Source organism: Pholis gunnellus (genome assembly GCF_910591455.1).
Source record: "Pholis gunnellus genome assembly, chromosome: 17".
NCBI lineage: Eukaryota > Metazoa > Chordata > Actinopteri > Perciformes > Pholidae > Pholis > Pholis gunnellus.
Window position 1 is genome coordinate 5,724,279 of NC_136544.1, and position 20,842 is coordinate 5,745,120.

At 47.7% G+C, this 20,842-nt stretch overlaps 2 protein-coding genes across 2 annotated transcripts in view; both read left to right on the forward strand.

The window, feature by feature from the left end:
• Nucleotides 1-1,009: 1,009 nt before the first annotated feature.
• On the forward strand, nucleotides 1,010-4,124 carry kpna2 (karyopherin alpha 2 (RAG cohort 1, importin alpha 1)). Its single transcript, XM_079177086.1, has 10 exons — nucleotides 1,010-1,130; nucleotides 1,229-1,369; nucleotides 1,801-1,889; nucleotides 1,976-2,244; nucleotides 2,335-2,429; nucleotides 2,542-2,805; nucleotides 2,944-3,177; nucleotides 3,321-3,503; nucleotides 3,628-3,777; nucleotides 3,890-4,124. Exons 1-10 carry the CDS (start codon nucleotides 1,074-1,076, stop codon nucleotides 3,977-3,979), a joined length of 1,572 nt encoding a protein of 523 aa, XP_079033212.1. The 5' UTR covers nucleotides 1,010-1,073; the 3' UTR covers nucleotides 3,980-4,124.
• Nucleotides 4,125-5,430: 1,306 nt separating this feature from the next.
• Nucleotides 5,431-20,842, forward strand: part of smurf2 (SMAD specific E3 ubiquitin protein ligase 2) — a 43,899-nt gene continuing 28,487 nt past the window's right edge. Inside the window, exon 1 of the mRNA XM_079177367.1 lies at nucleotides 5,431-5,506. Coding sequence (XP_079033493.1) covers nucleotides 5,455-5,506 — 52 coding nt within the window. The 5' untranslated portion in view covers nucleotides 5,431-5,454. The remainder of the gene's footprint in view (nucleotides 5,507-20,842) is intronic.

Sequence of the window (20,842 nt, forward strand, 5' to 3'; positions counted from 1 at the left end):
TTAAAATGTTTTAGCACAAGACAAGTTTGTGTATAGGCCTACAGAGCAGCTCAAGAAAAAAAAAAGTATATATATATAAATAAAGCAGGGACAGAATGAAACGGATTAAATTCATTAAAATGAAAAATAAGGAACTGACAAATCATTAGATGAGTCTGTCTTAAGTCTGTCATATTAAGAAATGCATTTAATTTAAAACGGTCTGAAATGTGGGACATTGTTCTTGATTTATGAGCATGACATTTCCCTTTCCTGTAACAACCGTCCTGTTTAGCTGGGCTGATACAAATAAAACCATATCTTGAGGAATATACATTTATTTGCAAATATTCAATTTCAGATGTGACAAAATGGTAATGAAAAAGACACGTGTTTTTTACATTTACTTAGGAATGTGTTACATGGAGGATTTGAAACTGAATGCGTTTTTTAAGACTTCATCACACCAGGACCGGAATGCACGGATCCAGGAACAGCTCATCCCTCGTACACGTACATCTGACTGAAAGAACGGAAAGAATACCGACCCAGAGTCAGATTTAACATAGAAATGTTCAAACGCAAAGGAGATATCGCGATAGTTCCGTAGAGTGACGACATTTCCTGTGTGCTGTGTGATTTTTTGAAACGGTCCAATGAACGGAGGCGGCTGGATGCGTTCGCTCGAACGGACCAATCAGGTGGCTTTATTACAGGAATTTAAAGGTCTGTGCGGTACTTACCGCGTACCATAACCCTTTGCGTGAGGATCAGGTAAGCGCGTGTCAACTGCTTATGTAGTTGTATCTAAAGGAATATTGTTTTATATTAGAAAAATTAGAGTTTTTTATGATTTTCTGTACGGCGCTTACTGTATATTCATCTTCAGCGAGCTGTCAGTTGGCCTAATTTAATGTCAAACCGACGGTCTGCTCGTGTTTGACGTGTTTGTCATTGGTCGCGCTACTTGCTCACGAGGCTGCTCGAAGTACTTTGTACCAGCTAACCCTTTTTTTAAATACTCTGTCCGCAGGAATAACTCCACAAAACACAAGTTTTCACTGCTGCTACGCCTCCTCGTCAGTTAAAGAAACATGTCTGAGAACGTGGAACGTCTGAACAAGTTCAAGAACAAAGGCAAAGATGCTAATGTGAGTACAACACGTTACGTTTAGCATCAGACCAGCGTCGATATCCGCGAGTTGCAGTTTTAAAACTAACAATGTGACTTTACTTCAAACGAACGCAGGAACTTCGACGCAGGAGAGTGGAGGTGAACGTGGAGCTCCGCAAGGCGAAGAAAGATGACCAGATGTTCAAAAGAAGAAATGTGTCTGCGTTTCCTGACGGGGCCACTTCTCCCCTTCAGGAAAGGACTCAGAACTGCCTGGTAGGCCTGTTTACCAAACATAAATAATTTAAATACAGGAACATTTTTATTCTATTGTTCAATCTTGTTTTTTGTGTTCTATAAAGGTGGTGAGCACTTTGTACCAGACACTTAATCTTATTAAATACGGTAGCTACAAATGTAATGCGGTGTGAGGGGGTTAATTAATGCTACTGAATATACATATATTGTCTTAACATGGATAATGTACAGAATTAAAGTTGGACAAAATGGGAGGAGCCAGTGTAAAATCCCTACCCTTGTATTACTTCAGTTAAACCAACTCCTTTCAGATGGTCCTAATAATATAAAGCAAAACGTTCATAAAGCTAACAGCTGTTTGCATGTAATGTACAGCGATTCAGGTTGTCCTCCTCTGTCTATACTTTTATTTATTGAAATCATAACTCGTCTTGTGTGACCTTTGGCAGGCTGCCAGACAGTGGACGGTTGAAGAGATTCTCGCAGGAGTGAACAGCAGCGACCTCGAGTCCCAGCTCCAGGCGACCCAGGCTGCCAGGTTAATGACGCTTCATTAAATAACACAATCGTATCTACCGACGACCTCCACGGTGACTTACTTTTACCATACTGCCCCGAATGCAGGAAGCTCCTGTCTCGTGACAAGAACCCCCCCATCAACCAGATGATCGGTGCCGGCCTGATCCCCAAGTTCGTCGCCTTCCTGGGGCTGGTCGACTGTCCTCCGATCCAGTTCGAGGCCTCCTGGGCTCTGACCAACATTGCCTCTGGGACGTGTGATCAGACCGCTGCTGTGGTTGAGGGCGGGGCCATCCCGGCCTTCATCAGCCTGGTCACATCGCACCACCAGCACATCAGCGAGCAGGCGGTGTGGGCCCTCGGAAACATTGCTGGTAACGGACAGAATTTATTTATATATTTTTTTTTAAATAATTCTTTGTCTGGACTGTCATTATCATACATATTTGTTATTGTTTTTTTAGGTGATGGCTCGTCTCTTAGAGACAGGGTCATTAAAAATGGCGCTGTGGCCCCTCTTCTCAGTCTGCTGGCAGTCCCTGACCTGTCTGTATTTAGTGTAAGTATTCATTAAAAATCACATATATCCTCTTCGCCCACTAGAGGGTGCTCTAACTCAACCATATTGCTGCCTGAACTAATGCCTTCTCTTCTACCTGGTTTCTTTGCAGACCGGCTACATGAGAAACGTCACATGGACGCTGTCTAACCTCTGCCGCAACAAGAACCCCTCCCCCCCCATGACGGCGGTCCAACAGATCCTACCCGCTCTGGTTCGTCTGCTACACCACGATGACCGGGAGGTGTTGGCCGACACGTGTTGGGCCGTTTCATACCTGACCGACGGCTCCAATGACCGCATCGAGGTGATGGTCCAGACCGGCTTAATTCCTCGCCTGGTGAATCTGCTCGGCGCTGAAGAGCTGCCCGTCATTGTACGTATAAAAATCCTGCAAGTTCTTCCAGTGTGTACTGCGTGTGCACTTTGGTACATTGTTCCAGCTCCCTGAGGCAACTCCTCAGGTTCTGGCAGGCCGTAGAATGACCCCCATCACCCCCCCTCCCCCCCTCAGACCCCAGCGTTGCGTGCCATCGGCAACATCGTGACTGGCACGGATGAGCAGACCCAGGCGGTGCTGAATGCCGGGGCCCTGACCATGTTCCCCCGGCTGCTGCGCCACAAGAAGGCCAACATTCAGAAGGAGGCAGCCTGGACTCTGTCCAACATCACAGCAGGGAAGGACGCCCAAATCCAGGAGGTCATCGACGCGGGAATCGTTCCGCACCTGGTCAATACGCTTGTGCAGGTTTGTTCCCCCCGGTTGAATTTGTTTCACTCATTAGAGAAATATAATTTTACAAGTACGCTGCTATTTAAACAGACTCCTACATCAGTCTTAACTTTTCATGCGTGTCTGTGGCTCATCCTTCCCTTGTCTGTTCTCTGCAGGGTGACTACAAAACTCAGAAGGAGGCTGTGTGGGCTGTTACAAACTTCACCAGTGGGGGCACCGTTGAGCAGGTGGTTTACCTTGTACAAGCCAATGTGCTCGAGCCTCTTCTGAACCTCCTCTCCTCTAAGGACAGCAAAATTGTCCTCGTCATCTTGGATGCCATCACCAATATCTTCATGGTGAGTGTGTTTTCATGGAGGGATACAGATGTGCGTTATTTGCCGGATCTGATAAATCCAATTAATCATTGATGGTGACTAGATGGCTGTTAAATGCTTCTGCTTCTGTGTGTTCTCCTACCAGGCCGGGGATAAAATCGGGGAGTCGGACAAGCTGAGTCTAATGGTGGAAGAATTCGGCGGACTGGACAAGATTGAGGCTCTGCAGTCTCATGAGAATGAGATGATCTACAAAGCATCTCTCAGTCTCATTGAGAAATACTTCTCTGACGAGGTACGTGTCTTTTAAGATGTTTGAACTGAATTCTTTTCAAATTAACTTTTTATGCCCATTAATCTTTATTTATATTTCTGATTTGTTTTTTTTAATTCCTTTTTATTTAAAGGAGGAGGTGGTGCAGAATGTGGTCCCAGAAGCAACCGATGACGGTTATACGTTCAACATCAGTGACAACCAAAGCACTTTCAATTTCTAGATCATGTTCTAATGCCTCTTTACTCTCCTTTACTGTATCCTCTCTGCTACTGTTTGTCCTTTTGTTCGTGTGACTGTGGAGTTCCTTTTGTATGTTTTGTACATACTATTTTAATATGAAAAAAAAACATGATTGTAAATAAAGTTATCAGATCATGTGTCAGGGTTTTGAGATTTATTGTCTTACCGTCGAGTGCATTTACTTTGTGTTGATTCAGTCTGAGTGTACTCTCAAAATAGAAGAGAAGTGCATTCACAGTGATTAGTGACATTAGCATATCTATAATACTTATGTCTTGAGACTTTTCTTCCCTTACTCAAAGTGATGTTTCTTTCTGAGTGGTGTTTGCTCATCCTGACTCATTACTGCCTCATCTGTTGACCGAATTGACCTTTTTTTATTACTCCAGTAAATGCCAATAGAAAGTAGAGGCAATTTACATGAATTCAGCTTCTTACCTCAGTGAGCACTTTCATGCTTCATATCAGCAATAACACCACAGATTTGTCCTGTGTTAGCAGGAATAGTTTGACTTTATGGGGAAAAACGCTTATTCACTGAAATTACTACTCTGTCAAATAGTCTGGCACTTAAACCCCTGTAACTTTTAATTTGATGTCAAGCTATTCCTTAAACCTGGCTCAACTTGGCTACAATGCAATGTGCTACATTTGGAAATGTCACACTCTCAATTGCATATTCCTGGTGGCACCTCGCTTTTGTCATTATCAAGGTCCGGTCTCTGTCTGCTGTAAAAATTGAATTTCTTTAACAGAACTATGAGAAGCACACTACTGTGATGGACGCTATGTATTAAACGGTGGCTGTAGAAGGGGGGGGGGCAGACATGTGTAGAGTGTCTACGCCCCTGTTAAGTCCTAAACGGTCAAAACACAGGTAGCTGTGTTTACTGAAGCCATCAAAGTAAAAACTCTGGACGGCTCATCACCAGCTCAAGGACACAGTGGGGCCAGTGTGTGAACTACAGTGAGGTGCCACATGTTGGAGACATGCCCCCCCCCCCCCTCACAAAGTGGTGTTGTCGTCACCGGGCAGCTCCTAGCAGCAGCAGCAGCAGCAGCAGCAGCAGCCTCCTGAAGCGGGATCCACACCGGAGGGCTCAACAGTTCAACTCTCGTTGAGCGGTGAGGAGGACCGAGGATGTGAAGACGAACCCCGCGTTAACAGCGTCGTCACGGTTGCTCGTTTGCACGTCTCACCGGGGAGAAGCCGGTTGTAGTAAATGCGCTCTGCAGCGCTGCTACACTCGAGATTTATTTTAATTTAATTATTTTTTAATTTTTCGCATTTGTGAGCGATCGCTATGGCAGTTCAGTTCACATCCGGGCCACAATGCCTTGACTCCATTATTGTCTAAAACTGGCGGAGAGGTTGATAAACCTAGTTATTTTTAATTTTTTTACAGTTAACGACACGTTTTTATTACGAGTAGTGAAGGCTGGAACCGAGAGGAGATGTCTAACCAAGGAGTCCGGCGGAATGGCCCCGTGAAGCTGCGACTAACAGGTAGCTAGCAACGCTTTTAAATCCCCAAGTATGTCCCCCCCCCACACACACACACTAGCTAGGAGGGCTCCGTGTATGTGCTGGATGGGAACAGCTCCCATGGGCCATGGAGTTGGCTTGCCGCCGGTTCTTTCTCCCGTGATTTACACGATTTTGTAAACCGCTACAGTGCATTTTAAATATGAGTTATCTCCCCAGTGTTAGCTAATATTGGGAAATAGACCGAGTGGACCAGTAGATGCGGCTGAATTTGGATATTATTGTTCTTGGAAATAGTCTTAGCCCTGTGACTGTCGCCAGTAACCACCACCAGCCATAACACGGGTCCCGGAGTATTGAGGCTAATACATTGTGCTGCTCTGCCGCTCCGCTGGGGGGTTCGTGTCGCTTTGATGGAACCAAAACGTGGGAGCGCGTCTCGCATGTCAACTGAACCTATAACATGTATACATAAAAATGTATCTGCAACGGAAGAGAGCTGCATAACTAACGTTATCACCCCGTTGTGCTGACAGACGGGCTCACTTAAAGTTGGATAGCCGACGTTAGCTTAGCCAGACAGCCAGACAGCAAGCTATAATCGAGCCTTTATGGCAGGACCAGCCTCGGAAGAGATGACAGCCAGCTCCACAGGTCACAAGCAGTGTCCCATAGCTGCCTACAGACAGACAGACAGACAGACAGCTGCCTCCTTTCATTGTTATTGTGTTTATAACAGCTCACCATTGAGTTGTAACTGCATCCTTTTAAACAGCATTCTGCTGTGAGCGCATACTTTTACAGCGTTACCCTCTCTTCTCCCCCTCTCAGCTGTTTGGTTTATGTCTTTTCAACAAAAACAGCCAAAAAGGTTTACACGAGAGCCCACTGTTTTGACTGGGAGGAGAGGCCGACAGCTGCACTTTTTGATGTACGTCCAGGGTCTGACCTGAAACAAATTCCATGGCAGCCTCTTCCATCAGGAGTGCCCAAATTAAATATTTGAGCTGGTGCTGTTTCTGATAGGAATACGTGGGGAAGGACGAGGAGGGGCTTTAATGAGCTGGAGATGCAAGACGGCCAAGTACATCAAGCGTTCAGCTACATTTCTTTTATTCCTTTTATGTCAGAAGTCATTCACGGGTCAATAAGAAATGAGAAGAATTGTATACAAACAATAGCTACCCAGCATTCCTAAAATCATATATACATCATGCATAAGAGCGTGTGCAGTATGGGGAGAAATCTAGAGTCTGTTAGTTTGTCACTGCAGCTTGAGACGGACCTCCGTGGTCTCCTGGTGGAATGCTGAGAATGTGAGTCCACGCTGTGACAAATAGCGAGAGCGGGACCTCACCGACCACCTCTCCTCTTGAGCGAGACTAAATATCACCCCTCTTAAAGCATAACATTATTACTCCCTTTGCACGATCCTCTGTCTGTATACCTCTGCAGTGATATGTCTTTCCGAATGACGTAATGTTGTGCCATGTCATCCACATGCTCCGCTCTGTGCTGGAGAGCAGCGCAGGAAAGGAAGCTCTGTAGGAAGGCAGCGAAGCCCAAGTCCCCGCGTCTAGCAGAGAGACTTCGCCACACACACACACACACACACACACACACACACACACACACACACACACACACACACACACACACACACACACACACACACACACACACACTGTCATTATGTGTTTCTTTGTTTAGCGCTGCACAGCTGTGTATACCAGGCTGATTAGACTGCTGCGTGGGGACTAATGGGCCCAGAGAGTGTCGTTGCGACATCGTAGCTGCAAGTTGCACGATTTTTTGACACATGGCTGCAGATGAATCCGTTTCCTGTCAGGTTGCGAACGATGAGTCGCTACATTTAAACAGGCCCGTAGCTTGTTTGTGCTGTAGGCGTCTCTTCTTGCTTACAACCCCCCCATCCCATCCATTTGAACCAGATGTTGCAGATGTTTGCCATCTATTAAACTGGAAAAATATGGCGAGCGAGCTGCTAAAACTAACACTCGGGGTGAGAATTGCCCCTTGACAATGCAGGGACATGTTTCCATTATACTTGACAGCAGATCACTCCTAAATGACGTGACACACACAGCTAATAGCGCGACACGTCATGATCCGCCCCGGCCATGAGTTGCATCATTGCGGCGCGGCTCGTTGCTTTTTTGTCTAATCATTCGTGAATTCGCAGACATCGCTCCCGGTGTCATTTTGCACCGCCTTTCATGCAACTGTCAAATTTAACGACGCGCAGCTGAATGCCAAGTCACAGTTGGTTCCCTCTAATGTGATTGCAGACAAGTGAACGCATCCTTTTCAATCCGTCTGTGAGTCACAAAGCTGTCCGTCACACACAAGTGAAATCAGACTCCTTAAAAAAGAATCAGCGAGAGTCATCGACGTTCTGTCTTTACCTCTTTTGTATACACTTCCTGCCCAGAAAGACGTGCAACGGAACGATAAATTAACTTGATGTTTGATTGATTTTCTGCTCTGATTCAGACTCTGGACGTTTATTGGCCCTCTTTGTGTCTCAGCTCAGAGCTTACATGTGACCTGTTCAGCATATGGTTTGCTCGTCAGAATTCTTTGGCGCGCTGCAGACTAACGAAGAGAGCTATCTCAGTGGGATTCCCTCGAATTCTCCATTCGCATTCCCACCTCTTCCTCTCTGAGTCACCCCTGTTCTTTCCGACTGTAAGCCCACCCCCCCACACCGGTCCAAAGCAGATGAGTCCAAAGCGTATTCCACTCCCACCCTCACTAACCAAGCTTTTCCTGTCCGATGCACCCTCTTGTGTGGGTCGTTGTCTGTCTTTTCGGTCAATCAGCCGCTGTTGCAAATGAACAGGATTTCGCCGCGCTGCAGCCAATCCTCCAAATAGGAGGGCCGGCGCTTTTATTTGTGATTAAATAGTTGCAAATTGTCCCCGTTCCTTCCCCCCTTGTAAGAGGACCGGCGGTTGAATGGACACAGATGCTGCCTGAGAATAAAGCAGACTTATTTTGAAGATGCAACAAAGGCCCCGGGGTCTCACACTGGCCCTCTGTGCGGCTTTGAGTGAAAGGCTGAGGTCTCTCCTTTATTTGAGCGCGAGTCCTCGCTTTTTCAATGCAGCTTGGTCTGACTGTAGTCTACAGATTGGGTGTGGGTGTGGGTGTGGGTGTACCCCCCACAGCTGGGTACAGATGGGGCTGCGGAGGCACCGGGGGCCTGGTGATCAAGACCGTTTTAATGTGGTCGGAGCCGGCTCTCGGTCCCTTCATGTGGTCTCAGTCGGAGCCCTTTTCAACCAGAGTGGCTGTATGGAAGCGATTTGGGCTTCATCTGGGTGTTCAGACAGGATACATGGTAAATACACAGTGATTAGCTGCACGTGGTGAACTGTTGGCTCATCGTGGACGTGCACTCTGAGCAAACGTTTCTACGAGACGTGAAAGAAAACAAATACAACGGCGGCAAAGGACCAGAAAAGAACCCGTGGAGTGGAGGAATCAAAGGGCGAACGAGCAATCATTGCACGTCATTTGTAAACATGTCCCCCCCCCCCCCCCCTGCAGAGAGCCTCCCCGTAATTTAAAATTGTTCCATCAATTAATTGACCGACTGGGCTCGGCTTTACTGTTGCTTCAGCTGCTCTTCAATGCGGACAAAGCCTTCTGCGGTTGCTCTGCCCTCAACCGCCGCCAGCAACGGCCCCCAAGGAGACCAGATGTAGCCGGGGGGGGGAGAGAGAGAGAGAGAGAGCTTCTCAGAGAGGAAGTGCTCCCTAGACCCCAACACTTGTCCAAACGTCACCCCTGACAGGTGGGGAGCAGAACAACCCAGAACCCCCCTTTTTGAGGTTCCCCAGGAATAATAAAGTGAATAAATGCTGTTACTCCGCAGGACGTCAGGCGTCCCGTGTGCTTACAGCTCTGTCCCGTCACTGTATTATAACAGCGGGCCGAGGGGTTTGCTTTGTGGGCGGCCTGTGTGGTTTTGGGGAGATCGTCTCTTCCTCCTGCTGAGCAGAGCATCGTGGCTTCAGAGTGGCTGCTTTGTAACATTAACAACAGATAATATTTTCCCGTATCCGCACATCCTGTTTCATTCGGACCCTGAGAGAGCGGACAGAATGACCTGCCGTGCTCTCTGTTTACTGTTGTCCTACAGCAGGGGTCCCCAACCAAAGCCCTGCATTCAGAATCTTACTTAAAATATGTAAGTGTATAATCAAGAATAATTTACGCACAGTGCAGCCCAATGGGCTCTTGAGTTGTTAGAGTATTAAATATTATAATATTATTATTATTATCGTTGCAGTAACATGTGAGAGGCATTTTAATGTTGTAGCTGGCTGCGATAGAGCACATTTTATTTATTTTCATACAGTTGGGTGGTTTAATTTACTGTATAACAATGCGTTGTATTTCCACTCATTATCAATAAATGCAGTGACGTACAAATTCCAACCTTTGTCCCGTTGTTTCCACCGTCCTGGTGCTCCGAATATGCAGCTGAACTTCTCTCTGTATCTGCATTTTTGTCGTCGGTACGCAATAACAGTTCCTTAAAGAACTTAAATTAGTATGGCGTATTCAGCCAGGATGAGTCATGAGACTTTACCTCTCAGCGTGGGATCCATACACGGTGCCGTACTGCATGTTTACACTGGCCTCCAGTAGCTCTGCCAGAGGGAGAAGAGTGCAGACGGTGAGGCCTCAGAGAAGTGCTAATCCTGCTGGGTGGTTTGGGAAAGACCTTCTTCAAAGGCCGGCTCTGTTAACCTGGCTGTGGTGGTTAATGGGTCAAAACTGGATTAGCAGCGAGTGTGAGGGAGGGGAGCTCCTTCCGGTCCGCAGGATGTTATCCTATCAGTCCTGCCTGGAGGGTCTCTCCATGCTGCCCCTCTTATTTCTCGCCTATTTCCCAAACTAGTGCTCCCTTTTGAAGTTATCAACTTTTTTTTGTATCAGAGGCGGCTGCATGCATATCCAATGTCAGGCTAGAACCCTGTTAGTCTGCAGAAAACGGAGGGCATTTCAAGTCGGTCTGGATTGCATAATATGAAGAAAACATGCACTGTGTGTTATTGTAACAACGCACATGTGAAACGGTTCTATACAGCTTTCCGTGACTCCAGAGGGAGTTGCACAAAGTCTGCTCAATATCCTCCAATGATGTCACTTGAGTTTGTAGATGAAAACAATGTGGGGGAGTGGAGTTTAAGGGGCTATTCAAATGTTGTTGTTTTTTTTTGCGCATTGGTGTCAATGTAGACGTGCAATGTAAACTCCGCTCAAAAGTGAGAGCGTTCCAAATCGGCTATTTTTCAGGGCGCGCTGCGGCTGCGCTCCGAGATTTAACTATTTGAACGCGGCAGCGCACACCGCATGTCATGTGACGAGAACCAGGTACACGCTGGCAGCCAGGTGTCAAAAATCAGTCAACGGTAAATTTATATATATATAAGGAAAAGTGAATCATATTTAGTGCAGGACTACCCAGAGCTTTACCATCTGTTCCAGGTTCCACAGACTCCACAACGTCCGTTTGAACGGTCAGCTAAACCTACAGAAACACATTGAGCAGTAGAGCTACTGTTTCAGAGCAGGTTGCAGGTTTTGGCTGGCGTGACAGCAGCGCGTGTCAAGTGTATTGAGAATATTCACGCTGGAAATGGTGATCAATGCAACACGTTATGCTGCCTTTAGTAAAAGCTCACATTCATTACCCGTCTCGGAACATCTCTTCAGAAACGTGTGGTGGTGGTCCACCGTCACACCCGTGTGAGCTGGTACAAGAGAGCCGTTTTCTTCTATCATTATACCGGTCGGTGTTACTCCGCTGGAAGGTTCAGGTGGAGCAGTCCGCATGGAGAGGCCTCTCCTGTCCCATTCCAACGTTTGATCTGCGATTCAAGCTCTGGCATTAGGCCTGTTTCCTCCGTTAGGTTTGTTTGTCGGGACGTCTGTGATTATTATCGTCGCTCAGCGGCGTGCCCAGGTGAGATCGCCCAGCAAGTTCGCACAGAGTCTCATTAGCTCTGACAAATATCCACGCGTGCGACGGTCGGTTCAGTTCGGAGCGGCCAGAGCGTTGCTGCCCAGCTGTCTGATGAAGGACGGTAACCTGAGAATAATTCTCCGACGTGAGACCCGTAAACCTGGACGGACACGGGTTGATACATAGAATCAACGCTGAATAACCTCAAACAGATGAGGGGGGGGGGGGTTCTCATGTCTCCAGGGTTTTCCGGCTCGTGGGGGGGGCTGGGGGGCTGGTGCGAATGCCACAAGATGCCAACAGCTGACCGAAGGCGTCCGTCCGTGCCTCGGCCTGACGTTTGAGCCCATTTCGGTCCTCTGAGGAGACGGGATCAGAGGAGAGATGTTTATATTCACACCGGATCACGTTTCAAATGGCACCTCTGCCAAAGTTGGACAAATACACCACAGGATTCCTGCGTAGTAAAAAAAAAAAAGAGAGTCTGACTGCAAACGTGATATTTCAACATTGGGCTACACCAAAGAATCCCAAATATGTACGGAGGCCCATGGGTAGTCCCTGTCCGCTGTTAGCAGGATATTCATTAGGAGACTAAGCTTCCAATCCAGACGTGTGAGGGACAAACGCCTGATGATTGAGCTCTCAGGCAGACTGTCGTGTTGGCCTCATATTTATTATAGGCGCACCACTTCATGTGCTAATCAACTGTCCAGAGCTTAAGAACAGTGTTGTAGTGATGATGAATTTTGACGTTGCCTTGGTTTCCCACGCCTGAATGAAATGATCGTTTGGATGAATTAAGAAACAAAGCTCAGGCTTGTGACGGTCACATGGAGCATTCTCCTCACATCAGCACTATTTTGGTTTTACTCAGTCTTAGAGCTCACGTTTGAAGGTCTATATTTAAGGTTTTACATGATAATACAGCATTTGGCGAATTCCACAGGTTTGATGGCATCTGTCTGCTCCCCCCGAGTTAAACATAACCTCGACACAACGAGCCTTCCTCTAACAAGCCGAGCTCTGAGCGATGATTTCATCGAAGCTCAGCTAAATTTGGGCCAGACATGACGACGCGTGTCCTCTAGACGTGTTAACATCTAGTTTAACGATGAGTTGCAGCACATGGTGGAAGCCGGTTCATGGCATGGTCACTACTTCATGGTAATCATTTTTCAAGCAATAAAAGTGAAGAAAAGATGCCAAACTTTCTCCGCTCATGGGACGATCTGCTGCTATTTTTTTGATTTTGGATATTTGGTGGAACTTCAGACATTTAGAGATGTCTTTGCAGTTGGGATGGATGGATTTCATTTAAAAAAAAGAAAATCAGCAGAAAGTTATTAGGAAACTAACTGTAGTGGCCCATTCTCAAGACAGCCGTGCAGCGCTGTGATCTCCGATCACGACAGGATTACTGTCCTGATTCTTAAAAGGCTGAGGGTCCTCTCACTCCAACACATTCACTGGCCAGGCTCCCCGTATGAAAGGGGAAAATACGACCGAGTGGTAATGATGTAACACTGCTCCGAGATGAAGTTGTGAAATCGTTCCTAGAAACTAAAAACTCCCCAGGATTGGGGGGGGGGGGGGGGGGGGGGGGGGGGGGGGGGGGGCGAAGCAAAGCAGCATTCCTGGCATTTAACGTGGCGGTGTGGTGGTCCTGGACTTCTGTTAAACCGGTTGGTACCATCCCAACCGCTCCGCTGCTGCTGCTGCTGCTCGGTCCAAGGCCTCTGCTCTCCCCCATTACATCAGAGAGGGCAAAGGAGCCAAGAGGCTCGGGGAGCCGAGCAGCACACCGAAAAACCGGCTCTGGTCCCGGGCCAGCGGCAGTGCAAGCTTGCAGAAGCCGAAGGCCGCGCTCCGATTCGCTCTCCGTGACGACTTCTCACTTAGCTGCAGCGGCGGGAGGCGCTGTGGAAGACTTTACTCGCCTGGCTCGACTCTCCGCTAGGAACGTTGTAGCGCACGGAGTGGAAAGAGAGGGTGATGCACTATGCAGGGGGAACAGGAATGCCACTAAAAATTGCCATTGTGGCATGGTTTCCCACTATTTGGAGCCCAAAAATAGTCGGGGTGGACTCCTCTATTATGCAATTACTGTGGACTGTATCACGGAGGGAAAAAGGTGACGCGAGACGGATGAAATGTTCTTTCCTTTCCCGTGTGAATGTGCGTGGTGAGTTTCCCCCATGTAGTCAAACAGAGGGAGATAAACTCCTCACTTCACCTTAGTCGCCATCTTTGTACCTGCATCTGCATCTTTAGCGAAAGAGTAGTTTAGTTAGAAAGCAAACTAGGTTGAACGACAGGTGTTTCCTGCAGGCTTTTGTTTTGTATTATTTCCATTATAGATTAAGCTGCTGATTATTTTCTTGATTTATCGTTTTGTTCATAAAAATGTCTAAATTGCAAAATTGAAAATGTGCTGGTTTGCCAGAGCCCGAGGTGACTTGGGTGAAGCTGGTACCAGATCATTTTAGAGAAAAAAAAAAACAATACAAGATAAAATCTGATTATAATGCATCATCCAGCAGCATCTCTATTTCACCGACCAAAACTGAAAATGACGGCAATGTACCATAGTTTTACTTCCTTAATAGTCATGTGACTTTGAACCTTTGAGCATTATTTTTTTTCATCAGAGGTGAGAAGGGGTTCTCAGTGACCTCCATCGCCAATAAAACACCGTCTCTGAGCTCATTTTTCAATTAATCGATAATCGAAATAACTGTCGTTCAATTTAGCGATTAATCACATTTGCGTCAGATTTATACTCGATCATCCCCCGGCTGTCTGTCCAATCACTGTGTGTCCCCGTTCAGTCTCTAGTCATCTATCGCTTGGCAGCATTAAATCTTGACTGTCAGGAACCTCCATTGGTTACGGCTGCCAGCGCTGTGCATCTTGGGAAACGAACCCCAAACAAAACCCAAGTTCCCGGACAGGTCTTTGTCTTGGCCGCTGGCCCAGATGTTATCAACGTCTGATAATCAGCGGACTTTGACGCTGCGTCGTTCTCTGACGTCGTCGTTCCCGCAGGTCTCTGGGATCTCTCGGCACTTCTCCAGCAGCTGCTGGTGATGGATTATGATATATGGCTTCTCTTAGTCTTGGCGCTTCTGTCCTTTTCATGCAGAGAAGCTATGGGGGATATACATGTCTTCTTTTTTCCTTTAAGTCCACTCTTCTTCCTTTTTTTTTGGGGGGTGGGTGGGGGGTCACGGTGAGTCAGTTGCAGCAGATGTCCCCAGACGTAGTTTTACTCAAGTGTGTAACAGGAGTCCTGGGAATTGTCTTGTGTTTGCTTTGCGCCGTTTAATGCACGTCACAGGGACAGTGAGCTTCTTAATAGGTTTCTCTGCTGGTCTCCTCTCGCTCGGGGCACGTGTGGGAAGGAGGTGGAGCATGTCTTTGAATGTCTGTCTTTTTTTTCTTTTTCTTTTTTACGTGGAAAGCAGGGATCGAGCTATATATTCTTTCCCCCGCTCTGCTTTTTGAAGTGTTCCTTTTCTGTTTTCCTCTCGCTGTAAAAAAAAGATGCACAAGGAGATTTCGTTACTCTTTCTTTCCTTTCTAGTTTTACAAATCCTGGAAATTGCGTGTCTGTTTTAGAGGGTTAGACGATTTTCCTGGCACTTTGTAGTTCCATGATCCGTCTGCCACCAATGACTCTTAATATCTGTGTTATGTGACCAGAAGGAATCTTATCAGATTTTCACATTACATAAGTGAATTTGCCGAGGTATAAAAGCCTGCCAGAGATGGGATATTTCTCAGTGTCTACATTTCCACAGTTATCCTGCGGCCCGTGTAGAGTTGGACTCTGCTGAAATTCTAACCTGCTTCCTCCGCTCCATTCTGCCTGACTGCAGCTAAGTGGTGTCGCCAGGTCTTTAATAAGTAACTTTCCTCATGAATAGGGCAGCGCTGAATGTGAATGGGTGGTTGCCTCTGTGGCAAACACACTGGACCTGCCCGTAAAGCCTTAAATTCAAGGATCATTTATTGTCATGCTGCAACACAAGGATGCACAACGAAATGCGGTTGTAGCATGACGACCAACAAAACGGTAGTTTGTCTATCAGCTTTCGAGAGATAACGAGGGTTTTTGCTGCTTACATCGTCCCTGGATGTGGAAGTAGATATTAAATCAATTGGACCATAGTACTACGGCCCTTTGAGGAACTAAACCTGCAGTTTGACCAGAGAACCAGGGACTACATTTAGTTCCTGTAGGTGTTGGTATTTATTTATAATTTTCTTTTAAAGTCCCTGCTACTTTCAAATGACCATGTGAGCTTGTGGGGCCGGCGCTGTACTCTTGATATAAGCACAATCTGTCATTGGATGAAATTCAAACACGGATGCGCATAAAAGGGCCTTTTAGTTCCTGGTTTAGTTCATCAGGCTCCACAGCTCCTGGGATTGTTGGTAGAAAAGGGCCATTGCTCAGTTTCAGAGTTGTTGGGCCTAGTTTCCTTCCTGTGCCAGAATGCTTGTCTGTAAGGTTGCCATGCACCCAGCTGATATCGGCACCGGAGACGGGAGCCTGCAAGAGGCAGCGTTCAAGATCAGCCGACCTACTGTCACAGGAGATTGATCTAGGAGACGTGTCAGAGATTAGCAGGAGACGGTTAGAGAACAGGTTCACCGGCACAACCATCAGCACTTGTCGGTCAAAATCTCTCTGTTTTTCTCCCTTTCAGGTTTTAAGTCTCACAGAGGTCGAGGAGGAGAGGGGAGGGGGAGGAGGAGGAGGAGGAGGAAGCCTTTTGTTTATAGAAGAACAATGCTGCGCATGAGAGTGCACGGCCCCCGGAGTCAAAACAGAGCAGACAGACGAACAGGGCAGACAGGCGGAGGAAAGGTTGGGGGTCTGGAAGAGTGTGTGTGGGGGGGGGAGGGGTGGTTCCCTGAAGATGTGTCAGACTGTCTGGCGGGTCGGGTCAGCGCACTAGACTGGAGGAACCAGGTGGACAGGAAGGGAGGTTCAGAACGGGGTCAACGTGAGCTAGCGGTGCTGAAGAGATTTGTTTAGGTTCACACGCAGTTGTGATTCCACGTAACGAGAAGATCAGATTTTGAAAGGCCTCCGGGTCCCCCCCCCCTCTTATTAGGCCGTGTTTCCAGACAGATTTGACTTTGGATGATGATGGTGGAATATGACTTGTCCCCCCCCACACCCCCGTTTCCTCCAGCAGGCTACAAACCCTCGATTCCCCCACGGCACTCTGTTCTGTTCCCATGCTCGGTGTGTGCGGCCTTACACGTCGGTTCAGAGCAGACGAAAGTAGACGACCCCCCCCCCCCCCTGGTTCCATCTTGTCTCGACCGGCGATTGCTACCATGGCGACGCCCCCCCTACCCTACCCTCCCCCCCTAGACGTGTCACGTGACCTTCCCTCCCCAGGTGTTTGGCTTGCGTCTGGGCGGACTTCATTGATTCTGCCTGCACAGTGGGGCTCTTTGTGTGGCAGCCTGTGAGAAACCAGCCCCCCACCTCCCCTACAGGTGGAGCTTTGACTTCACCCCAAAGTATCTCTGCCTGCACGGAGCTGCCGTTCGCCGATCGGAAGGATTGACTTATTATAAAGAGACACGGCCGGCAAAGGAAGGTGATGAGCAAAAAACCCCGAGCTGATAATCAGTCGTGTGCGGTGTGTGTTTAGCTTTCCCTGCTGTCCTCAGGGGGGGGGGGGGAGAACAGTTTGGGCAGTAACGTGGAAAGCCATTATGTGACTAATAAGCTGCAGTCAGCCGAACAGCCACCACACACACACACACACACACGAACGACACCCCTGCTCCTCATGTGAGCCGCCAGGTTATATTTCCACTCAGTCACTGACACATTTGCCAAGTATTTGTTTCATCCGGTGGTTGAGCGTGAGCTGCTGCGTATTTGAGTGTGTGAGGTGAGACCGTCTTAAATAGTCTGCCGGCCCCTTCTCCTGACGTCTGATTAAACCTACGACACTCTCTGAAATAGAAGTGGGTCTTCAGCCTCAAAGCTTTTGATCATTTATTTAATAGACTAAATATTATGTGATTCATGTTCCTGCTCTGAAGTGTTGTTTGGAAAGATGGACTTTCAGTATAGCTGCAATATTTTGCGATCAAAAGTCCTTCCTGGTCTAAAATATGTCCGTAAGTAGAGGAGGCCTGTAATGCTGCCATCTTTGTTTATTGTCTCTTCTTTTTTAAATGTCCATGCCCGTCTCAGCGCTGCAGTGCGACCGGAATGAGAAACACCGGCGACACAGAGAGACCCTTCTCTCAGCTTCGCCTCGACACTTGCCGTCGCTATGGCGACGGAGGATTTTAGATGGGCGGAGGTGATGCGCGGGGGTTACGTGCTTCTGTTTTTTCCGGAGTATGTGTGTGTGTGTGTGTGTGTGTGTGTGTGTGTGTGTGTGGTTCTTGTGACCGAGGAGGAGGAAGTTTGAAGCCCGCCTGGAGTGTAGTGATGCAGATCATCTCCCAGTTATTACAGTATGTCCGCTCAACACACTAAGAGATAAACCAATGTCTTCCACTATATGCATACAATGTATACTAATTTGAAAGTGTACAGTTTAAGGACAATTGAATCACCCAAATGAAAATATAGTTCCAGCTAATATAAAATGAACTCGGTCCGAGCTGCGACTATGATGATCAACTAGTTAGAGAAACTGCCTTAACACTTCCCACCAAGGACGAAAACACCATAATATATAGTTGCTTTATTTGTGATGCATATTGTCACACTGTGACGTCCCTCACGTGTCTTTTCGTAAAGGTCGGGGCTGGCTCTGCAGCTCCGACTCGAGCTCTGAACTTGCCCCGTCTGACCCCTCACCTCGTATTAACTCTGGCAACCAGCTACGTTATTTGATCGCCGCTCCCTGAGAACAGCGCTGTGTACGGTGTAGCCATGGAGCGGCCATGATGTGATTCCAGCTGGCGTCTGAAAGGAGCTTTTTAACGTTTAGTTTCCCCATCATTTGTTTCATCTTAGGTGCCGTGTGTGTGTGCGTCACATTGTGGGGTTGTGTGTGTGTGTGTGCTGACGTGTGTTTCTCTCTTCCTTTTTAAGGTACAGTGAGAGTGAGGGCACGTAATTATATTTGTCGGTGTGTGAGCGTGAGAAAGGCGGTCCAGGGCGACCAATAAAACAACAGATTTACGACGCTGCCCTGTAGGTGCACGCTCGCCCACTTCCTTTTTCGGGGGTGGAAGGCGATCAAATAAGGTAGCGGGTTGCCAGAGTTAATACGAGGTGAGGGGTCAGACGGGGCAAGTTCAGAGCTCGAGTCGGAGCAGCAGAGCCAGCCCCGACCTTTACTAAAGACACGTGAGGGACGAGACTCATCACGACCCCCATAACGGCATACATTCTGGGGCACTTCTGTGTGCTGGCGGGCAAAGAGGCCCAACCATTTCTATTAACGTCATTCTGTCAAGCTTTTGCACCAAGAAACTAAATGTAAAGGACTTTAATGTCTGTCGGGTCATTTAGCTTCTGATGACTGTTATCTGTAGGCCGTGCGAACTCATCCTTCAGCTTAAAATACAGTATGTTCACCCTCAGACAAAACAAAATATGCTTCTTCTTTCAGTGTTTCCCTACACTTTCCACTCTCCTGCCTGCTTTGCCCTACATTCAGACCCCCCCCCCGCCTCCGTTTTTATTTATTTCATTTCAGAAGCGGCTTTTCTCAATTCAGAGCATCGCTGTTAGAGGTAAAACAACATCATGAGAGACTTTCACAAGCTGGAGGTGCGTTAGTTATTCAGATGTATGCAGACGAAGAGGGCAAAGAGGATTGTCGGAGAGGAGGAAGCAGAACCCCCCCCCAGAGAAGCTCCGTCAAACATGATCTTTTCACAGCGGAGTGACGCGGCGGCTCCAACCAACACCCAGCCCACCCTTCATGTCGGAGATCTGAGGATGCTTTGAGTCCTCGACAACCGCAGCATCAGTCGCTCTACCTCCAGAGACCTTTGCCTTTTTAGTTTAGTCGGCTCAGCTCAGTTTTTGATCCCGTTTGTCCCCGTTTGTGGATGTGAGGACCGGTAGGTCCACATGTCCTCCTGTAAGTGGACGCTCCAGAGTAACTAAACATGTTTACAGCCCGGTCCAAACAACGGTTTCGGTCTCTAAAGCTGCTCTATAGCTTCACGGCGACCGTACGGGGGATGAAGACGACCTCCATCTTTCATACAGTCTATGATCTCGACTCTGTGTTGTGACTAACTCGTACGGTGCAAACTGTTTCCAGTCACAGCGTAACCGCGTTTTTTTTAAAGCCAGCTTGTATCCTTGGAGTGTCGTCCAGACGTAGTGGACAATGTGTCCTCCCAGAGCAAACTGCTATTTCTGACAGGCGGACTGCTGCATAACGCTGTCTCAGGAGGCCCACATAGCTGCGGTGAGAGCGGGACCTTTCATGCCGCTGTGTGTTTTTGTGTGCGTATATAATGACACACGTTTGTCTGTCCTTTTTAGAAGGGTATACGCCTGCCGAGATGTAGAGCCTCACCTAAAACAGCTATACTCGTCTTTCAAATAAAAGGTCAACTCGGGCCTATGTATATCATCCTAACATTTCATAATGACTGTGTTTTCCTCGGTGTGTAATGACAGCTGTGTTGTGACGGTTGGATTCCTCTGCGTCCTGACTGCCGTCCTTCTGCAGCCTCAGACTCCTAATTGGCTTCCCCGCCGCCATTGTCTCCGCTGCGCGTACCATTCCAGCGGTTTTCTCCCCATGTTCTGTTTTCAGCAGTAATCCGGCCCCTTGTATGTTTTCGTAAGAAGCTTATATAGGTCTAATTGTAGTGTTTCCTTCCTGTTGTGTGGCGAGCTGACGCTCTCTTGCAGGAGGGTCTGCAGGTTTTTGCTCGGGCTTAGTTCTCTTCAAGAACCACATCGTGTCTTTCCCCACTCTGCCGTCGGTCTCATTTCGTCTTTACTGTTGCCTCTTTGTTCCCCGTCTGGACCTTGAATGCAGCGGTTTGTTGCCACGGCCTTACCTTGCTATAGAGTTATATTTCCCTTTGGTTCACTGTTCTTTCTCTTCACCTCCTGTGGATTTATTGCATTGTGACTTCTAGACTAGGGAACATAGTGCTCAATGTTCCTCTGGAAACACCATCAAATCCCTGTCAAGCTCCTTTTTTTGGGGGGTAAATTAGGCACATGTTGTCTGTGGCGTGTGGGCAGACGCATCGTGGAAACAACAAAGACAACTGTCACCTGCTGTTACCTTCACACGGCACCTCATTCGCCTCCTCGACGCTCGCACATATGTACGTGCACACATATTCATCCGTGCCTCGGAGGAGTTGGAGAACGTGTTGTC

Coding starts and splice junctions, on each gene's coding strand:
- kpna2 (XM_079177086.1), top strand. CDS start 1,074: ATGTCTGAGAACGTGGAACGTCTGAACAAGTTCAAGAACAAAGGCAAA. Junction 1,131..1,228: donor ACAAAGGCAAAGATGCTAAT/GTGAGTACAACA, acceptor AAACGAACGCAG/GAACTTCGACGCAGGAGAGT. Junction 3,778..3,889: donor AGAAATACTTCTCTGACGAG/GTACGTGTCTTT, acceptor TTTTATTTAAAG/GAGGAGGTGGTGCAGAATGT.